The 22,202-nt window shown below is 35.5% G+C and overlaps 1 protein-coding gene across 6 annotated transcripts in view; it reads left to right on the top strand.

Moving 5' to 3' along the window:
• The window catches only part of NEDD4 (NEDD4 E3 ubiquitin protein ligase), a 162,926-nt gene that overhangs the window by 90,272 nt on the left and 50,452 nt on the right, over window positions 1–22,202 (top strand). For 5 of the 6 annotated variants that reach the window (XR_003681642.2, XM_024128794.3, XM_055087965.1 and 2 more), the window contains 2 exons: window positions 19,099–19,149; window positions 20,605–20,666. Coding sequence is in view for 5 of the 6 variants with exons in the window: in XM_024128794.3 (XP_023984562.1) it covers window positions 19,099–19,149; window positions 20,605–20,666 (113 nt within the window). In the remaining variant the exon portion in view is untranslated. Of the gene's footprint in view, window positions 1–14,568; window positions 14,630–19,098; window positions 19,150–20,604; window positions 20,667–22,202 lie in introns of those variants that run through there. The other variant, XM_055087966.1, reaches the window with a different exon arrangement.

Raw genomic sequence — 22,202 nt, 5'->3', positions numbered from 1 at the left:
TTAGCTCTAGTAGTTTTCTGGTGGCATTTTTAGGATTCTCTATGTATAGTATCATGTCACCTGCAAACAGTGACAGTTTCACTTCTTCTTTTCCAATTTCTATTCCTTTTATTTCTTTTTCTTCTCTGATTGTCATGGCTAGGTCTTCCAAAACTATGTTGAATAATAGTGGTGAGAGTGGACAACCTTGTCTCGTTCCTAATCTTAGAGGAAATGCTTTCAGTTTTTCACCATTGAGAATGATGTTTGCTGTGGGTTTGTTGTCTCTGGCCTTTATTATGTTGAGGTAGGTTCCCCCTATGCCCACTTTCTGGAGAGGTTTTATCATAAATGGGTGTTGAATTTTGTCAAAAGCTTTTCTGGTGGCTTCCCTGGTGGCGCAGTGGTTGCGCGTCCGCCTGCCGATGCAGGGGAACCGAGTTCGCGCCCCGGTCTGGGAGGATCCCACATGCTGCGGAGCTTCTGGGCCCATGGGCTATGGCCGCTGAGCCTGCGCGTCCGGAGCCTGTGCTCCGCAATGGGAGAGGCCACTACAAGGGGAGGCCCGCATACCACAAAAAAAAAAAAAAAAGCTTTTCTGAATCTATTGACATGATCATATGGTTTTTGTTCTTCAATTTGTTAATATGGTGTATCACATTGATTGATTTTCGTATATTAAAGAAACCTTGCATCCCTGGGATAAATCCCACTGATCACAGTGTATGATCCTTTTAATGTGTTCTTGGATTCTGTTTGCTAGCATGTTGTTGAGGATTTTTGCATCTATATTCATCAGTGATATTGGTCTGTAATTTTCTTTTTTTGTAGTGTCTTTGTCTGGTTTTGGTATCAGGGTGATGGTGGCCTCATAGAATTTTGCTATTGTTTTCTTTGTTTCTATTTCATTTATTTCTGCTCTGAGCTTTTTGATTTCTTTCCTTCTGCTAACTTTGGGTTTTGTTTGTCTTCTTTCTCTAGTTCCTTTAGTTGTAAGTTTAGATTGTTTACTTGAGATTTTTCTTGTTTCTTGAGGTAGTCTTGTATAGCTATAAACTTCCCTCTTAGAACTGCTTTTGCTGCATCCCATAGGTTTTGGATCATCGTGTTTTCATTGTCATTTGTCTCTAGGTATTTTTTGATTTCCTCTTTGATTTCTTCAGTGATCTCTTGCTTAATTAGTAACGTATTGTTTAGCCTCCATGTGTTTGTGTTATTTAAGTTTTTTTCCCTTGTGTCATTTCTAATCTCCTAGTATTGTGGTCAGAAAAGATGGTTGATATGATTTCAATTTTCTTAAATTTACTGAGGCTTGATTTGTGACCCAAGATGTGATCTATCCTGGAGAATATTCCGTGTGCACTTGAGAAGAAAGTGTAATCTGCTGTTTTGGGTGGAATGTCCTATAAATATCAATTAAATCTATCTGGTCTATTGTGTCATTTAAAGCTTGTGTTTCTTTTTTTATTTTCATTTTGGATGATCTGTCCATTGGTGTAAGTGAGGTGTTAAAGTCCCCCACTATGATTGTGTTACTGTCCATTTCCTCTTTTATAGCTGCTAGCAGTTGCATTATGTATTGAGGTGCTCCTATGTTGGGTGCATATATATTTATCATTGTTATATCTTCTTCTTGGATTGATCCTTTGATCATTATATAGTGTCCTTCCTTGCCTCTTGTAACATTCTTTATTTTAGAGTCTATTTTATCTGATATGAGTATAGCTACTCCAGCTTTCTTATGATTTCCATTTGCATGGAATATCTTTTTCCATCCCCTCACTTTCAGTCTGAATGTCTCTTGTGTTTCCCACTTAGAGAAGTTCCTTCAGCATTTGTTGTAGAGCTGGTTTTGTGGTGCTGAATTCTCTTAGCTTTTGCCTGTCTGTAAAGCTTTTGATTTCTCCATCGAATCTGAATGACATCCTTGCTGGGTAGAGTAATCTTGGTTGCAGGTTCTTCCCTTTCATCGCTTTAAGTATATCACGCCACTCCCTTCTGGCTTGTAGAGTTTCTGCTGAGAAATCAGCTGTTAACCCTATGGGAGTTCCCTTGTATGTTATTTGTCATTTTTCCCTTGCTGCTGTTAATAATTTTTCTTTTTCTTTAATTTTTGCCAATTTGATTATTATGTGTTTCGACGTGTTTCTCCTTGGGTTTATCCTGTATGGGACTCGCTGTGCTTCCTGGACTTGGGTGGCTATTTCTTTCCCATGTTAGGGAAGTTTTCAACTATAATCTCTTCAAATATTTTCTTGGTCCTTCTTCTGTCTCCTCTTCTGGGGCCCCTATAATGCGAGTGTTGTTGCGTTTTATGTTGTCCCTGAGGTCTCTTAGTCTGACTTCATTTTTTTTCATTCTTTTTTCTTTTCTGTTCTGCAGCAGTGAATTCCACCATTCTGTCTTCCCGTTCCCTTATCCATTCTTCTGCCTCAGTTATTCTGCTATTGATTCCTTGTAGTGTATTTTTCATTTCAGTTATCGTGTTGTTCGTCTGTTTGTTTGTTCTTTAATTCTTCTAAATCTTTGTTAAACATTTCTTGCATCTTCTCGATCTTTGCCTCCATTCTTTTTCCGAGGTCCTGGATCATCTTCACTATCATTTTTCTGAATTCTTTTTCTGGAAACTTTCCTATCTCCACTTCATTTAGTTGTTTTTCTGGGGTTTTATCTTGTTCCTTTTTCTGGTACATAGTCCTCTGCCTTTTAATCTTGTCTATCTTTCTGTGAATGTGGTTTTTTTTCCACAGGCTGCAGGATTCCCATTTATCTTTATATTAAAATATTTGGTTGGCAGTTATCGATAAGGTAAAAGCTAAGTAACTCAGCTCTTGTAATTTCACATTTATCTTGTTACTCTCTTTAGGAAATTCATTTAAACTGAATTTTATATGATTCATGGAAGCAATTCAGTTTTGTTCATCTGGTGTCCATCTTATAGCTTCTTCCCTTTCGCTTAAGAAAAGTATGTATTTGACTCTTAGGATTACTGTTAACTTTCTAAAATTAATTTGGATATCATCCTGGATTGTCACTTTAAAATTTTATCAGACAGGTGATAAAACTGCTGAAATATGTTATACTGATGGAAGCCAGTCATATCTCTTTATTCAATACATATAAGCTGAATCTTCCCAAGCTTCATCAGACAGAGGGTACCAGTGGAGACAAAATAATGTTTATAACCCAAGTTTCAATGAGTTACCCATTCTCTTCTGCCCAGAAAAGATTCCAGGCAGCTATGAAGTATTCTTCAGTATGACTGGAGTTCCCAAGAGATGGCTCCCATGCAGTCTTAAACAAATGCTTGCTAGTCCTGTAGTCATTGCTACTATATTTTCAGGCAGGCATTGTCACTTTGGGGTACTAGTGCATCCCACTGGGCTGCAGTTTTTCCTGGGTGACTTCTTTCTCAGGAGCATACTTAAAAAGCTTAACTCAACCTTGCCTTAGGTATGAGCCAATGTAATTTAAAAAAAAAAAAAAAAGAGTCCTAATTCCAAATACAGTATGGTGGGGGAATCAGTCAACTCTGGGCATACTTATGAATACCAGAGCAAGAACTAAAAATCAGTCATAAAACCAGAAAGTACTGTTTTATTGAAAATTTTTCTAGAACTTCACTGTTCAATACAGTAACTACATATGGCTAGTGATATTTAAATTAATTTAAATGAAATCAGATTTAAAATTCTGAACCTCATTTGCACTAGACACATTTCAAGTATTCAATACCCACATGTAATCAATGACTACTGCATTAGACAGCATAGATATAGAATATTTCTCTTATTGCAGAAAGTTCTGTTGGACAGGGTCCCTCTGGAACATTACATTTTGAGCAACAAGCCATTGATACCCTTATAACTTTGACAGTGCTCCAGTGTATTGAGGAAGGCGCCTAAAGCTACAGTGCTTGGTAGCTGATGTGGGTGGAGTAGAACCACATCCCAGTGGCCTTATTTTTCTGCACTGGTACCTGCCTGCTGTTTAAGCAAGAAAGATTTGGTTGTGTTTTTTTGTTTGTTTGCTTTTATAAATTTATTTATTTATATTTGGCTGCATTGGGTCTTCGTTGCTGCATGTAGGCTTTCTCTAGTTGCAGCGAGCAGGGGCTACTCTTCGTTGCGGCGTGCGGGCTTCTCGTTGCAGTGGCTTCTCTTGTTGCAGAGCACAGGCTCTAGGCGCACGCGCTTCAGTACTTGTGGCTCACGGGCTCTAGAGAGCAGGCTCAGTATTTGTGGCGCACGGGCTTAGTTGCTCCATGGCATGTGGGATCTTCCCAGACTAGGGCTTGAACCCATGTCCCCTGCATTGGCAGGCAGATTCTTAATCACTGTGCTACCAGGGAAGTCCCAAAAGATTTGGTTTTAAAGAACTCCATTGAGTTCTTATTTTCTTAAACAACAGTAACCCACATCCTTCCCCCCCTCCCCATTTTCACTGATACATTATATTCTTCAATAAACATTATATGAGCTTTCAATTCTGGGAGAAACTTTAAAAACTATTTATAGATCAGCTGAAGTTACACTTGATCAGATAATTAGGTAATCAAATTATAAGAATAATCAGTTTCTACTTCTGAATTAAAAAAAAACTTAGAAAGGATTATTCATTTCAAAAAGTGAAAATTGTTAGAGAAAACATTTCATCCTATCACTCTATAAGTAGTCTTGTACCAAGGTTTACCACCCCACCCCCCAAAAAAAAGAAGAAGAAAAAGAAGAGGAAAAACCTTTTTGGGAGTCGTTTGATAATTAATTTTTTTGTTGTTGTTGAGACGTATTCTTTGGCCAGTCCCTTCAGGTCTTGTCCAAATGTGCTCATTTTACTGACAATAAATCTTTGAAAGTATTTGCCAGTCACTGTGCATTGTTTGTGCTTAATACTATTTGTTGTTGATTAGGGAAAATGCTATTGAAACTCCAATGAGCAGATTTTGCTGTTTAAATGTATTTTGTTGTGAAATACAAAAGAATGGAAGACATCATCCCAACTTTTGGTAGGCCAGTCTTAGCAAGGCAGTAAAATAACATATATATGTGTATAATGGTTTGAACTTAAGGAGAGTTGAAGTGACTGTAACTTCAAGGCTGTTTGCCCATGAATCAAGGGAGTTTGCAGGAGGATCACCTCATTGAAGTAGTCTGTAGACTGGGACTTCCCTGGTGGTCAAGTGGCTAAGACTCCATGCTCCCAGTGCAGGGGGCCCGGGTTCGATCTCTGGTCAGGGAACTAGATCCCTCATGCTGCAGCTAAGAGTTGGCATGCTGCAAAGAAGATCCCACACGTGGCAACGATGATCCCATGTGCCTCAAATAAGACCCAGAGCAGCCTAATTAATTAATTAATTAATTAAAAAGATAATAAAGCAGCTTATTTTAAAAAAAGACCTAATCTGTAGACCGAAAACTTTGATAAATTTTGAATTGTCAACAATGTTCTCCAGACTTACTAAGTACTAGCTGGTGTTTAGTACACTGAAGAAAAATATTTAACATGAAGTTCAGTGGCTTATAAATTTCAGATTCAGTTACCTTTAAGGATGATTAAATTGGAAGCTGGAGCAGTTAACCTAACAATGAGCTAAATAATGACTTCTTAACCATGTGCAAGGCATTGTAGGCCCTGCATCATATGGCAAAACTTAGGAATTATTTTAACCTTCCTTTTAAACACTGTTTAAACATTCTTAGATTATATTTAAACTACTAAGTGGGGTAGTTTTATCTGAATCTAAGTTTCCATAAGTTGTGGATTTCACCTCTCGTGGATGTATTTCTTTAATTTGAAGGTACTAGCCATTGGAGATCATGGTTGTACTCTTGTGGGACTTGGGTAATAGAGATTCAAGCCTAATATACTGTCTGACAAACTTTACCAGCTGTGCAGATTCCAAGTGGTGGATTCCATATGCCAAGGATGGGAGAGTAGCTTCTGGTCACTAGAGGGGAAAAAAGGTCAGGAACAGATGGGGAAGGCTGGGGACAAGTGTAGGGAAGAGGTTGCACCACCTCTTCGTAAGGAAGACAACCTCTCACAACTGGAAGAAAACACAGTTCAGTCCCTGGGGCAGAAAAGTCAGAAAATGATCCAGGAACATAAGCCATAGTCAAAGCAGTGAGAAACATGGGCAGGGAATCAATAAACCAGACTAGAGCCTAGACATTACCAAGTTATGACATTGGTAGTTAAGTTCAAGTCCAGGTTGAAGAAGGCAGTCAGATTACTGGAAGTGGAACAGGTCGTGTAACCCTTTTGATTATTTCTCCAACACTGTTCAATATAATGACCCTCTTGAACTGGGCAAGCAGGACTTGAGTCTATTTCCTGAACAAGCAAGGGAAATCTGATACTATCTTCCTTTGGTATTGTCACATTTCCTGTCACATTGCTGATTTGGTTTAATAATTCTGGAATTATTACTGTTTTCTTCCTGGTAAGTTCTCTGCACATCATAGAGTACTTCCTTGGGTCTAAATAGTTTTGTTTTTGTTTTTAAATAGTTTTTTACAAAGGAGGAATTAATTGACATAAAGATGATATAATTTTCTAGTAAGTCTGGCCCATTTCCATTTTTAGAACTATCTAATAATTTAGAATTTATCTCTAAGTATTAAATACCTATAAAGGAAATGCACATTGGGATATAACAAAGAATAAAAGTTTTCCTTAATCCCTCTCCTATATACACATCCATAGAATTCTGTACTTTTCCTTTACAATTTTTTTTTTTTTTTTGCGTTATGCGGGCCTCTCACTGTCGCAGTCTCTCCCATTGAGGAGCACAGGCTCAGGACGCGCAGGCCCAGCGGCCATGGTTCATAGGACCAGCCGCTCCACGGCATGTGGGATCCTCCCGGACCGGGGCACGAACCCACATCCCCTGCATCGGCAGGTGGACTCTCAACCACTGCACCACCAGGGAAGCCCATCCTTTACAATTTTTATGCATGCTTTAATTATATGTGCATGTTTGTCAACCATGCAGGACTGTACACTCCATAGTGGCCCCCGCTCGCCGCAACTAGAGAAAGCCCTCGCACAGAAACGAAGACCCAACACAGCCAAAAATAAATAAATAAATAAATAAATAAATAAATAAATAAATAAATAAATAAATAAATAAATAAATAAATAAATAAATAAATAAATAAATAAATAAATAAATAAATAAATAAATAAATAAATAAATAAATAAATAAATAAATAAATAAATAAATAAATAAATAAATAAATAAATAAATAAATAAATAAATAAATAAATAAATAAATAAATAAATAAATAAATAAATAAATAAATAAATAAATAAATAAATAAATAAATAAATAAATAAATAAATAAATAAATAAATAAATAAATAAATAAATAAAATTAAAAAAAAAAAGATTTTCGGAATTGACATGTATACACTGCTATATTTAAAATATATAACCAACAAGGACCTACTGTACAGCACAGGACTCTGCTCAGTATTCTGTAATAACCCAAATGGGAAAAGAATTTGAAAAAGAATAGATACGTGTATATGTATAACTGAATCACTCCGCAGTACACCTGAAACTAACACAACATTGTTAATCAACTATACTCCAATAGAAAATTTAAAAAAATTTTTTTTTAAATGGCATTGAACTGGGCCTCATCAGGAGATAGGATTTAAACAAGCAGAGAGAGAAATTTTCCAGGAAGTCGAAGGGAGTTTGAGAGGGCAAAATACTGGATTTGTTCAGCACAGGCATGAAACTCTATTGAGAGTCTTGTATTAACATCAGTAGATAAGGCTGCAAGGTAGATTGGAAAAACAAAATAGAGGATCTAAGGCTGGGGCCCGTCTGGAATTCCTAATCCAGATGAGTGCTTGTGGCTGACCTCAGCACGGGGATGGCGTTACTTGAGGGAGCGCTAATCTGGAGGTCAGGAGGCTAAGGCTCCATCCAGTTTTGTTTGTGACATGAAAGATGCGGATGAGGATGAATGTGGGGGCAACTGTTCTTACTTCTGTCGCATTCAAGTGATTGCAAGCTCAGCCTTTTAAGGAAAGTGTCAGTGGTTTTATAATAAATGATCTTCATTAAAAAAAAAAAGTAGAGGACCTAGAATCCCACGCTAAGGAGTTTATATTGTTTCCTCTGGACCGATATTTTTTTTTCCTTTTTTTTTTTTTTTGGCCTCACCTCGCAGCATGTGGCACTTCCCCCACCAGGGATTGAACCTGTGCCCCCTGCAGTGGAAGTGCAGTCTTAACGACTGGACCACCAGGGAAGTCCCTGGACCCATGTTTTTCAGCGTGTTCCTCACCAGTTTGTAAGATACCTCATATAAAACCCATCCCATTGACTAATAAATTTGTATAATGCCACATGCTATATATTTCTTGGGATGTCACAGTGCATACTAGTAAAGTTCCTAAAATCCTACAGGAAATAAACTTTTGAACTTTGTTTAACCAAATGCTTCCCAATTATGTGACCACCTTTGAACTCTTTTAGTATCCAGCAGATCCATTATTCCTCAGAACACACTTGGGAAATGATATTTATGTAATAGCAAGCCTTCAAAGATTTTGAAAGAGGATTCTCATAATTAGAAAAGATGTTTTTATTTGTACATTTTAGCAGAAAAGAAATGCAAATACATAGACCCCTGACTCCTTTTGCTTCTTTTAGAGGGATGCTGTTCTGTGTTATCTTTAAGTGCTATTTACATTGTGTGTTATCTTAAAATTACCAAATCTGTTTGGAAGTAGGATAAAAACAGATAAATTTAGATGCCCTGCTCATTCATCTTCAACTGTTATCAATCATTGTTTACTCGTCCTGGTTTTCTCCAGAAATTGAACTGAATAGAGATGTGGTTCTCTAGGTGTGACTACTGGATCAGCTGCCTAAGTATCACCTGGGAGTGGAGGGGAAGGGCAGTGATCTGGCTTTAAAAAGCCCTCCAGGTGATTCTGACAGACGCTGAAGTCTGAAAACCACTCGAATAGACACTAACTCAACCTGAAGCTTTCGAAACTCTGAAGCATCTCAGCTGCTTCCTCAACTGCCACAGCTTTCATTGATTTTTTTTTTTTTTTTTTTTTTTTGCGGTGCGCGGGCCTCTCACTGTTGTGGCCTCTTCCGTTGCGGAGCACAGGCTCCGGACGCACAGGCTGAGCGGCCATGGCTCACGGGCCCAGCCGCTCCGCGGCATGTGGGATCTTCCCGGACCGGGGCACGAACCCGCGTCCCCTGCATGGGCAGGCGGACTCTCAACCACTGCGCCACCAGGGAAGCCCTCATTGATCCATTTTAAAGTGATAATGTTAGTTCACCTTCTCACATTTAACTTATTTTTAAATTAAATATCTGAGATTTACACGGCTCTTTGGTTTCTTAGCATTAGAGTCACTATCTATCTCAACACTGGCAGCCATCTGCTAGTTTCTCATTTAGACTACAGGTACAGTTCTCCAGAGAATATTAGCTTCCGTCTTTTCAAAAGTTTGCCCTTTTTTCTTTCCCTGGTAGTTTGGCAGACATTCCTAGAAAGAAAAAAGTAGTATCATAATTTATTGGAGCTCAGAAGAGTGAATCTCTGTGTCTATTTTTAATCAAGAGTGAATATATTTTCTCTCTGAAAAGAAGATCCTATCCCTTTTATCAGTTGTCTAGCTGTGGGTATTTCCTAGTTATAACTTTATATATTTAGTCCTCTTATTATTTTCCTTTGTTTAGAAATGCAAATTCAAAACAATGGGAAAAATTGATGAGCCCCTCACTTTTTTTGAGGAGGGGAGGAAAATTGTAATAAATGCAAAACTTTCTTCTCTCCTTCTATAGTCCTCTAGTTTAGGGACGTACAATATAAATTGCTTATAAAAGTAGGTTGGATATATTAAATTTTAATTTTGAAAATAATTATAAAATCCTATTCATGTTTGATATAACACAACCTGATTCCCATTACTCCTGCTTTATATTCCTTCTCTTCTGTACCATATTTTTTAAATGTTTTCTATTTGAAAATCCTCATAATAAATTACAAACTACACTTTAAAGGATGTAAAGATAGAGGAACATGTCAAGGTAAATCTTCAGCTTTCACAAGTCTGTGATGATTATAAAATAGAGACCTCCAAAGAAACTGAAATTCAGAGGAGGAGAATTCAAAGTGAAACTGATTTATACAGTGATTTCTCCTGATTCCCTTCCTACCCCCATCTATTAGGTTAAAATCCCTTTAAAAATGTGAGAGTTGCTAAAGGCTGCAGAATTCATGTACTGAAATTTTCAAGCAGTATGAAGCTATTGCCGAAGAACAAGTACAGTTTGTGTGTTATAGTTAAATCTACCAGACAGGCTGGCAAGCAGAGCAAATCACGAGCTTGGGGCGGTGAGTGTTTGCTTTAAGCAAAGATATCCAGTCTCCATAGCAATGTGATTTTATAGCATAGATCAGAGTATACTGTTTTTTTAGCTAACACCATTTTCCCTGCAACATACTAAAAAAGATTGAATCAATAAATCTTGAACTTCCAGAAAAATGTGTAAAATAAGCAGGTCACAGTATACAGTGAGTCAGTATGTAAGTAGGAAGGTAGAAGCTCTGTAAAAAGCTAAGGAAAAAGCAGTTTTACTTAATAAGATTTGCATGTGTTAGAAAATAGTTAAGCTGAAGTTAGAGTCATTTTCATAATCCTTTTTAATTATAATATTTAAGATGTGGTGTAAATCCATGTAGTATGGATTTTGAGAGTAAAGATATTCATTAAAAATAATAGTTTTTATAAAATTTTGAAAGCAGGAAATATATGGTTTCTTGTTTTTAAAAAAATACTATAAATGGGCCCATTCATAAAAGTTCTGCTTATTTTTCTCAGAGATTCACATGTGTTAATATCCTCTATGTCAAAATATTTACTTTTCATGTGTTTAAATCAAGAAAACATTTATCCTCAACATAAATAGCAGAATGAGAGTTTAAATTCTACCTATTTATACAAAGAGGTTTTTAGATAATTTCACTTTTAGTGTCTCAGCTTCAGAGATTTTAACGCTTATCTTTTATGATCTCTGAAATATCTCTTGCTCTGTTGACTTAATTTAAATAATATAATCAATCATGACTTGAACATTTTATAGCTATGAATTTATTGTTTCTTTTTAACTGCCTGTCCCAGTTAATTTTTTTTAGACTATTAGTGATCTCTACAGAAGAATCATGACATTTGCACATAGAAAATTTGAAAGCAGCTGTGTGAAGACAGTAGTTATTGAGCAAGATATTCATTTAAATGCAAACTTCTTGATCTTGAATCTTTTATCTTGATCTTATCTTTGAAAACTTACATATGGTTTTCGGTTTACTCAGGACACTATTTCCTTCTGTAACATACAGTCAGTCGTTGAGATCTGCTTCCATTTCAGATTAGTTCGGATTAGTTTAGTGTAGTATTTATTATTAAACAAAATAAAAATTATCGGGTATATATGCAAAATGATAAATACAACTTTATTCATTGAGGCATTGCTTGTAATGGGCAAAAGATTAGAAACAACCTAAATATCTGAACTAATTAAATTTCAGCATTCCGTACAATGGCATATACTATATCCGCATCGAATAGGTAAAGCATCACTTTGTGGACCGATATTGGACAAGGTCCTAGAGATATTGACAAGAAAAAACCAAGATGCATAAGAGTGTATCAGAGAAAACTCTGAATGGTTTCAGACACACCAAACACAAAAAAATAACAGCTATTTTCTCTTGGGAGGACAGAGTATAGAGTTAGATAGATGGATCCTAGGAATCTTTTTTCTTTTAATTTTGTATCCTGTGTATGTGTTACTATTGTTTTAAAATTACCTTGAAAAATCATCCTGATTAGAAAAGTGCTGATAGCTAAGTCTGAAAAATGAAACTATGTTATATTTAATGTCCAGGTATAAAGTTCGTTTTTACTGATTAGAATGTGTGATTGAAATGAAAAGTTGGATATTACAGCAGAAAACTTTGGCTGTGTTGTTTGGCTCTGGTTATGAGGAAGTGATTCTTCCTTTAATATTTTGCTCTATACAGTAGATTTACCCTGGGAAATTATCTGTAACTCAGATTTAGTAGAAACTTTTTTTAAAGCCAAGTATTCTTCAAAGCTATGACACTTTAACATACCTGTTTTTAAAATTCTGATTTTTCTGTAACATTGGGTTCTTTTATTTTATTTATTTTTTATAAATTTATTTATTTATTTATTTTTGGCTGCATTGGGTCTTCGTTGCTGCGCGTGGGCTTTCTTTACTTGCCGCGAGTGGGGGCTACTCTTTCTTGCGGTGCGCGGGCTTCTCATTGCGGTGGCTTCTCTTGTTGAGGAGCACAGGCTCTAGGCTCCTGGGCTTCAGTAGTTGTGCCGCGCGGGCTCAGGAGTTGTGTCTTGTGGGCTCTAGAGCACAGGCTGAGTCGCTCCACAGCATGTGGGATCTTCCCGGACCACGACTCGAACCCGTACCCCTGCATTGGCAGGCAGATTCTTAACCACTGAGCCACCAGGGAAGTCCAACACTGGGTTCTTTTGAAGCGGAACATTCAATCACTATGCAGCCTTATCAAAGTTAATAACAGCTTGTCCTGCTAAACTTAGAGCCATGTATGGTTCTAATTGAAGTTTTGCAAAAACAGCAATTTGGATTTTTCTCTTTTAATATTCTAAAAATTGGTTTAAGAAACAGAAATTCATATCTTTAGAATATTGGAAAAAGTACTATAAAATGACTAAACTGTCCCCTAAATGGTCGTGTTTAAAATCACCTTCTGTTCTAAATTCTTTCTCAGATTTTCAGGCATTCTTAAATTACTTCTATTTTACCAAATGCAAATTTGCTTTATGAAGCTGTATACAGTTCAAATATAGGAAATTAATTCTTACAAGGAAATGCTTGATGTTCAGAGTTTGGAATAATCGGTTGGCTAGGGAAACATTATTGAACATCACAGACTGACTTGCCTTCATAGGGATGAATTTTAAAGTATTACCTTTTCTTTGTAAATGGAAAAAAGAACCTCTAATTGTCCTCTATTTATAGTAACCATATGTCCCAGACTTTCCAGGATAGTTCCCAGTTTTGTATTCTCCATCACCTCAGACCATGCATATAGATTTTTAGGTTGGAAAATTTGTTCATTCTTCTAATATGAGAAATATAGTTCTTTGGGATCGTTTAATTTAAAGTAGACGTTAAGAAGCTCATTTTAGATCACTTCTTTTAAAGAAGGAAGATGTGTAGCAAGAACTTTCTAAAATACATTTTTATATACCAGAATTACTTGAGACAAGGGAAGTTTCAGTATGTGGAATTTTTGCTCTATGCTCTTGTTCACAGAGTACAATCAATGAAAAAGGAATATGGCATAAGATGTTTTCTTTCTGCCCCACAGTGAACAGGCACTGCCTCTGTAATAGAGACTGAATCTCTAGGAAAGATTTGTAAGTTAAAAGGTTTTAAGAAATAAGGAGCACAATAACACATGAAAAGATGCTCAGTATCATTGCCTCAGGAAAAGGCAAACAAAAGCATAATGAGACATCACTTCACACCCACTAGGAGGGCTATATAAAAAAGATAGGTAATAATAAGTGTTGACAAGGATATAGAGAAACTAAAACCCTCTTACAGTGCTGGTGGGAATATAAAATGGTGCAGCGGCTTTGGAAAGTCTGCAGTCCCTTAAAAGATTATACAGAGTTACCATATTACCCAGAAATTCCACTCCTAAGTATATACCCAAGAGAGATGAGAACATGTGTCAGTACAAAAACTTGTATTCGAATGTTTATAGCAGCCTTATTTATAATTGCCAGAAAAATGGGAACAACCCAAATGTCAATCAACAGATAAATCTATAAATAATATGGTATATCCACATAACATAATATTCAGCAGTAAAAACAAGGAATAAAGTACTGATACGTGCTACAACATGAATGAACCTTGAAAATGTTTCTTATAAGTGAAAGAAGCTGGTCATAAAGGACCACATATTATATGACTTCATTTATGTGAAATGTCCAGAATAAGTAAAGCAATAGAGATATAAAGTAAATTGGTGGTTGCCTAGGGCTAAGGAAAGAGGGGGGACATGAGGAGTGACTGCTGATAGATATGGATTTTCTTTTGGGGGTGTTGAAAATGTTCCAAAATTGATTATACACTTTAAGTGGCTGAATTGTATAGTATGTGAATTATATCTGAGTAAAGCTGTTATTTTCAAAGTGGGGTGTCTTTTACTCATTGGTTGACACATTCTGTTTTCTACACTCTTTAGCAGTGGTTCTCAACCAGGGACAATTTTGCCACCCAGAGGAAATTTGGCAATGCCAGGAGATATTTTCCGTTGTTACAACTGGTGGAGGAGTACCGCTGGCATCTAATGGGTAGAGGCCCAGGATGCTGCTAAACATCCTTCAGTACATGGGCAGCCCCACAACAAAAAAATTACCTGGCTTATATTGTCAACAATGCCCAAGTTAAGAAACCCTGTTCTCTACTTGTGTTCCTCTAGTGATAATGGACCACAGCCATGTTTTTGAAGCGCTGAAAAATCATGAATCATCAAACAGATAGATGTTCACTGAATTCCGTTTACTGAGGGCAAGGCTATTCAGTAAGACTAAACCCCTCAAAAGTGTTTTATTTCTTTATCTGGTTAAGTCTAAACCTAAGTTAATTAGATAATTCAGTTAACCAAAATATTTTATCCCTCTGTCATCTTGATTGAGATTTAACTGTATTTTGTTGTATTTTACTTTGTTATTTATCTTCTTAAAGATCAAAGTTATGGAGTATAACATCTACTTGCCATAAAAACAGAAATAAACATGCCACAGCATAGCCTTGAGGATATAATTAAAGCTAACTTGTCCATTTCAAAAAATTATCATCAACTCATGTTCTGGAATAGGAATATGGCCCTAAACTAAGCTAATTTGCTAGGCTTCAGTCTCCAGCCATGCTCCTTTTATTGTATGTACCTGTTTGACCTGTCCAAAGACTGGTCCATGGGAAAAGGGAGCAGGGGTTTCATTATAAAATCTAGCATTTCAAATATAACAGCTAACATTTATTGAAAACTTATTGCTTGCTAGGTATTATGCAATGTACTTTATGTTTATTATTTCATTTAATTCTCACAAAACCCTGTTAGTTGGCTATGATTATTCCTATTCCTGTGGAAGCATCCCTCTTATAACTCTCCATCCTCCCACTCCAGTATGCACTGGTTGTTTTGTAGGTCTTACACTACTGTCATTCTGACAGTTCCCTTCCCCATAATTCTAGGGAATCCTCCTTTCTTCTCTCCTGTCTTGACTCCCCTGCATCTTTCCCTTACCATGTTGTTCTCCCTCATTTTGGTGAAATATATCCTCCATTACCTTAGAAGAACACCAATGTCTTTATTCTGCCTTCATTATTGAAAATTCTATGTAGGATATATTTTTCTCTCACAGTTTTGCAATCATTATTCTCTTGTCTTTCAGTTTGGGGTATGATCTGTTTTGTATCTCTCAGAGCTCTTAGAATTTCTTTATCTCTGGTGCTTCGAAATGTCACAGTATTGTGCCTTTCTGTGGGTCTTTTCTTCAAGTATTTTACCTAAAACTCAGTGAGGCCTTCCACTCTCAAAATTCATTTTCTTGAGTTTAGGGAAAGTTTCTTAAAATGCTTCTTTGATAATTCCTTCCCTTTTTGTTTTTCTTTCTGGAATGCCTGCTGCTTAAATGTTGACTTTTAAAATTTATCCTGTAATTTCTTTATTTTGGGAATCCTACAGTCTTTTCTTTTGTCTTTAGTTCTACTTTCTGAGAAATTTCTTTAACTCTATTTTCTAATTCTATCTTAAACTTTTTATTTCAGTTATATTTTTAATTCCCAAGAGTTCTTTCTTGTTCTTTAATTGCTTTTTTTATACCCTCCTATTCTGTTTGATAGATGTTTATCTCTTACCTCTGAGAATATTAATTACTGTTTTTCTCAAGTATTTCTCCTGCTGTCTGACTTGATTCCTATTCGTCTGACTCCCTTCTTGCTGTTTGTTTTTTTGGATTAGGTCTCTGTTTCTCATGTTAAAGACTTTACTCAAATATTTAATGGTCCTTAACTGTCCATAATGTATAAGATTCAGGGTTTATTGCCTGCTGATATGATGCATTGAGAAGCACACCAACATCACTTTTATAGTATTCTTGCAAAAAAATGCATAACCTAAATTCAGCCATGAGGAAATAATACACAAACCCAAACTGAGGGATATCCTATAACTAGCCAGTATGCTTTTAAAATGTTCAATATTATGAAAGACAAAGAGACTGAGGTACTTTCCAGATTCAAAGAAACTAAGGAGACATGACAATTAAACGCAGTGTATGATCCTAAAATGAACCCTGGACCAAAATTAGTAGGACAGTTGGTGAAATTTGAGTAAGGTCCATAGATTAGTTAATGTTATTCCTGGTTTTTTATACAACTCAATAGCAAAAAAAACCAAACAATCCAGTTAAAAAATGGACAGAGGATATAAATAGACATTTTTCCAACGAGGACATACAGATGGCCAACAGACACATGAAGTGATGTTCATTATGACTAATAAGGAAAATGCAAATCAAAAGCACAATGAGCTATCATCTCACACCTGTCAGAATGGCTATTTTCAAAAAGACAATAACAAGTGCTGGCAAGGATGTAGAGAGAAGGAACCCTTATCCACTATTGGTAGGAATCTAAGTTGGTGCAGCCACTATGGAAAACAGTATGGCGCTTCCTCAAAAAATTAAAAATAGAACTACCATATGATCCAGCAATTCTACTTTGGGGTATTTATCAAAAGAAAACAAAAACACTAACTTGAAAAGATACATGCACTCTCATGTTCATTGCAGCATTATTTACAATAGCCAAGCTATGGAAACAACCTACGTGTCCATCAATAGGTGTATATGTATATATACACACACATACAATGGAATATTAACCATAAAAACAAGAATGAAGTCTTGCCATTTGCAACAACATGGATGGACCTTGAGGGCATTATGCTAAGTGAAATAAATCAAAGAAAGACAAATAATGTATGCTGTCACTTATATGTGGAATCTAAAAACAAAACAAACAAAACCCAAGCTCATACAGAACAGATTGTTTGTTGTCAGAGAGGCAGGGGATGAGGAGTGGGGTAAATGAGTGAAGGGAGTCAAAAGATACAAACTTACAGTTTTAAAATAAATAAGTCATGAGGACATAATTACAGCCTGGTGACTACAGCTAATAATACTGTATAACATACTTGAAAGTTGCTGAGAGAGTAAATCTTAAAAGTTCTCATCACAGGAAACAAAAATTCTGTAACCATGTAAGTTACCCAATGTTAACTAGTTTTATTATGGTGATTATTTTGCAATATATCCAAATATTGAATCATTATGTTGTACATCTGAAACTAATGTAATATTGTATGTCAGTTATACCTCGATTAAAAAAAAATTTAAGTATGTGGGTGGATGCATGCTGGAAAAAAATCTCAGAGAAGTTACTTAACAGTTAACTCTGTGCCCTTCGGGAACTGTGATTGCAGGGTCAAGGTTTTCATAAGCTTACTTTAAATTGATAAAGATTATGGGTGACAGATATTTACTGTCACGTGTATAGGGTTTTTTTTAACAATTAAAAAAGCTTAAGAATAAAAGAATGAATAAATAAAAGTGTTAATATTTCCTCTAAAAATATTTCGCCTAGTTTTGATCATTGTGCTATGGTTATGTAAGATGTTAACATTTGGGGAAGCTGGTGATTTTATTCTTTAAATATTTTTCTCTTTTCTCTCTCTCTCTCTCTCTCTTTCTCTTTTCTCTTCCTTCCCCTTCTATCTTTCTGGAACTTCACTTACACATATATTATACTGCTTGATATTTTACCACAAGTCCTCTTTATTTTTCATATTATATAAATTCTTTTGATATATCTTCAGGTTCACAGAACTTTTCTCTAGTTATTTTCAATCATATGTTAAGCGGATCCACTGATCTTTAATTCAGATATTCTGTTTTTCAGTTCTATATATATTTCAAAATATACATTTAATTCCCTATTATAGTTTCCATTTCACTGCTGAGATTCCCCATCCATTCATTTATTATGACCTTATTTTCCATTTTATATCCTTGAACATCTTTATAATAGCTACTTTCATTTTCCTGTCTGCTAATTCCAAGATCTGGCTTATCTTGTGGTCAGTTTCTATTAATTACCTTTTTTCTTGCTACTGGGTCACATTTGTCTATTTCTTTGCATGTTTAGTAATTTTTAATGTATATTGGACAGTGTGTGTGGCACATGATGGATACAATGAGTTTTGTTATCTTTCCCTAAAGAGTGTTGATTTTTGTTCTAGCAGGTTATTAACTTAGCTGAACTCTAAATGCTAGCTCCTCTTAGGTGAACATCAACTGTGAAATCTGTGCTGAGTCCTTTCAACCTTCCAGCTGTTGCCTTTCACATATGCAGTTCAGGGATCAGCTAGGAATTTGGGTAGAGTTTATACGTAGATTTGAAGGGACTCTTGTGGCTTCTTCCTTTCAGGGGTTGTCCCCCTCACTTTCCAGTTAGACTGTTGACTTCAAAGTAAGTCTTTGGACTCCTCAAATGAGTAAGATGTAAGATTTCTCTTTGAGTTCCAATCATTCCACCATATGAACTGTGGAGTACTACCAGGTGAAAAGCCATATGAACAGGAATCCTACCTAGTACAGTTCATTCTTTCAAGGATTGACTCCCTTCCAATTTCTGCTTGCTTTTGGTCACTCTATGGTGCTTTCAAATAGTTGTTTTGATATATTTTCAGAGTATATAGTTATTATCTTCAGAAGGATCAATCTAATATACTCTATTCTGCCATTACCAGAAGTTGTAGCATATTACCTTTTATTTTCCATTGATTTTTTCATTGATATTTCATAGGGTTAAACAAACAAAAAAAAAACTTCGATGTATTTTTGTGAATGATGACAATAGCTCATCAAAGTTTTCCAAAAACATCAAGCATATTACTAATGTCATTTTTTCTTCTTTCTTTTGTAGACAAGAGATGATTTCCTAGGTCAAGTGGATGTTCCTCTTTATCCATTACCGGTTAGTATAGATGTCCATGATTTTACTTTTTATGTTTATTCTTTTTATTTTAATAAATACTTACAGATACACAATATAGTAAATGTAAATATTTGAACTGTAAAGTGTATACTGCTATTATTTCTTGAGCATATTATTTTCTGAAAACTCATCTCAGTTTTCCATTTTATTTTCAAAATTCCCTTACATGAACCCCAGTAAGAAATAGAGAGCCACTGAAGTTGGTTGACATCATGAAAGCATTGTTTGAGGAAGATCAATTTGGAAATATTCTACTGAATAACTAGAATGGGGAGAGCTTAGTCTCACAAAAAGAAACTAAGATCAATTACAACAATATGGGCATGAAACTGAACCTGGACCAAGCATATAGCAACAGAAGAAAACAGACAGATGCAGGAAACATTTCATAACATAACATTACTGGATCAGGTTTTTAACATGGAGCTCCAGTTGAAAAAAATAAAATTAAGCAAAAAGTAAAGATAATACAAGTTGAACTTGCAAGATAAGTGTGGTATCTCAAGTAGAAAACATAGGAGGAAAGCCATTTTTTTTTGAGATATGATAAATTTATTTTTGGCCATATTGCATATCAGTAGTAAACAAGAAAAATGAAAGCTTAAAGTGGGCAGCTGACAGAGATATAAAAATAAGTTGTGTAGGGAAAAGGTTCTGGAAGGATTGAGAGCTATCATTGTTAAGGTAACCGCAGAATCTCTGAGAAGAATGGGCTGTCCAAACGAGAGGGATGAGAGCATTTAAGGCGAAAACATTGAACGTTCATCAGCGTGGGTCTGTCAGAGGAGAAAGAGAAGACAGACCAGGAGAAATCGGAAAAGAACGAAGTAAAATGATGTCATGAGAATTTAAGAGTTTCAAGACTGAATGGGTAGTTAACAATGCAAAGTGCAGCAGAGAAGTAAAGGACAATAAAAACAAAGGGCTGCTGAACTTGATAAGAAAGAGAAGTAATACTTCTTTATCAGGCTTTTCAGATGTTTATTGTCTCTCTGTAGTCTTTAGACATTGCAAGCTTTTGATAATGAATTTAATCCAGTCTTATTTTCCAAGCTGCTTACTTTTTGTTCTCCTAGACCTGTCTCTATGATCTAATCACGCCAGCCTGCTGACATTGTACATATTCCATATTTCTTTGGGGCTCAAGCATACTAACCATTCTCTACTGTTTTTCCACTTTTACCCTCCCTTTGTCTTCACGACACACCTGCTCAGCTAGTTTTATACTGAGTTGTGATGCCAGGTGCAATTCCTACAGTGCAGGAAAGTGAAAGTGCTGTCAGATTACCAACTGTTCCCGTTTAATAAGCTAAAGCTACTTTTTTCTCACCTCTAACTTCAATTATGCCTTAGGTCATAGTTAATGAATATTCTTGAAAAGTATACTTTTTTGGTGTTATAGATGTATCTTGAAAACCCACTGTTTTATTCTAGACAGAAAATCCAAGAATGGAGAGACCATATACATTTAAGGATTTTGTTCTTCACCCAAGAAGGTCAGTAAATATAAAATAATAACATGAAAAATTTTTTAAATCTCTTTATACCTTACAGTAGCCTCTTTAGAAATTCAGTTTCAACCTTTGTAAATAAGCTACATATAAATATTAGTTTTTAGAAGCTTTATTGCTATTTCTGATTAAAAAGTAATATATGCACAGTGCAAAAATTCTGAAAATACGGAAAAGTGATCATACCCCTTTGGGAAAGACTTGTCTCCCTTATGTTTATCATACTATGAGAATGAAATTTGTCATTAGTTTATATGTATTTTATATCTTACAGTATAAGTAATTTTGTCATACTGCGCTTTAAAAAAATCACAAACATCAATTCATGTAAAAAAAACATCCAGGGAATTCCCTGGTGGTCCAGTGGTTGGGACTCAGCACTTTCACTGCCGTGGCCCTGGTTCAGTCCCTGGTCCATGAAGTAAGATCCTGCAAGCTGTATAGCACAGCCAAAAAAAAATCCAACTTGATACACACAAAACCATTTTCAGAGATATATAACTACATTTAGTATACTTTCATTTTAAAAAAGATATTTCAGAAAACTCAAATATTTAGTGAAAATAACATGAGCAAAGACTATAATTTACAACCCAATAGCCTGTTTATAATTCCATTTTCCTAAACTGAATTACTTGATTTTTGTCAAAATTTTTAAGTTTAAGCTGTTAATAAAACTCCTTTTGATATTCTGAACCACAGAATCAAGTAAAATCTAGTGAAGAGGTATATGTGGCTTTACTGTCAGAAAGGGCAGAGTAAAGCAGAGGAAGGAAATCTGTGAAAACAACACTATATGTTTTGTTTTTAAAACTAGAAAATGCAATTGAAAAATATAGTATGGGAACTTAGTAAAATTTTTGATAAAAATATTTTATATTTTTAATCAAAATTTTTAAGTATTCATTGTAATATAAATTATTAAAATAAAGGGGACAGTGCTTTCTGTGTTCATATTTACCGTCGATAAGAGAAACCACATATTTAATTTCTCTAGAAGTCTTGCAATATAAGTCTCTTTTCTTCCTTTAATTTTGGACTGATTGTGACATCTGTATATCAAGAATAACTACATATTTCTTTCTTCTCTTATTTGGTTGCTCTAGTAACCTGCTTTTCAATTTGTCAAATGCTTTCTGGTATCTTTATCTTCAAAATACTTACATCTTCTGTCTGCACTGGGTATTACTGCAAGTGCAGAAAGAGCTTTATCCAACTACATTCTTAGATTTTTTTTAAGCATCACTAAGCCCAAACCCATATTATCTAGTTGGAAAAACAATAAAACTTATCATTGTGGAGAAACTCTCCTATAAAATATTATCTGAGTAAGTTTTCTGTATCCATCTTTTATAACAAGTCAGAGTGTTCACATCCCCTTAGCTATGGAGACACGAGTCACGTTAGTGGCCTGGGAAATAAGCATCAGGGGTTTTATTGACCACTCAGCGAAGGTACACTTTCCAAATCCATGAGAACTGTGTAGAGAAGAACAACTAAAAAGCTTAAGGGAGGCATTGG

This window comes from Physeter macrocephalus, chromosome 11 (assembly GCF_002837175.3).
Source record: "Physeter macrocephalus isolate SW-GA chromosome 11, ASM283717v5, whole genome shotgun sequence".
NCBI classification, from domain to species: domain Eukaryota; kingdom Metazoa; phylum Chordata; class Mammalia; order Artiodactyla; family Physeteridae; genus Physeter; species Physeter macrocephalus.
Note: the sequence above shows the minus strand (reverse complement) of the source record. Positions and strands in the feature narration are given on the sequence as shown.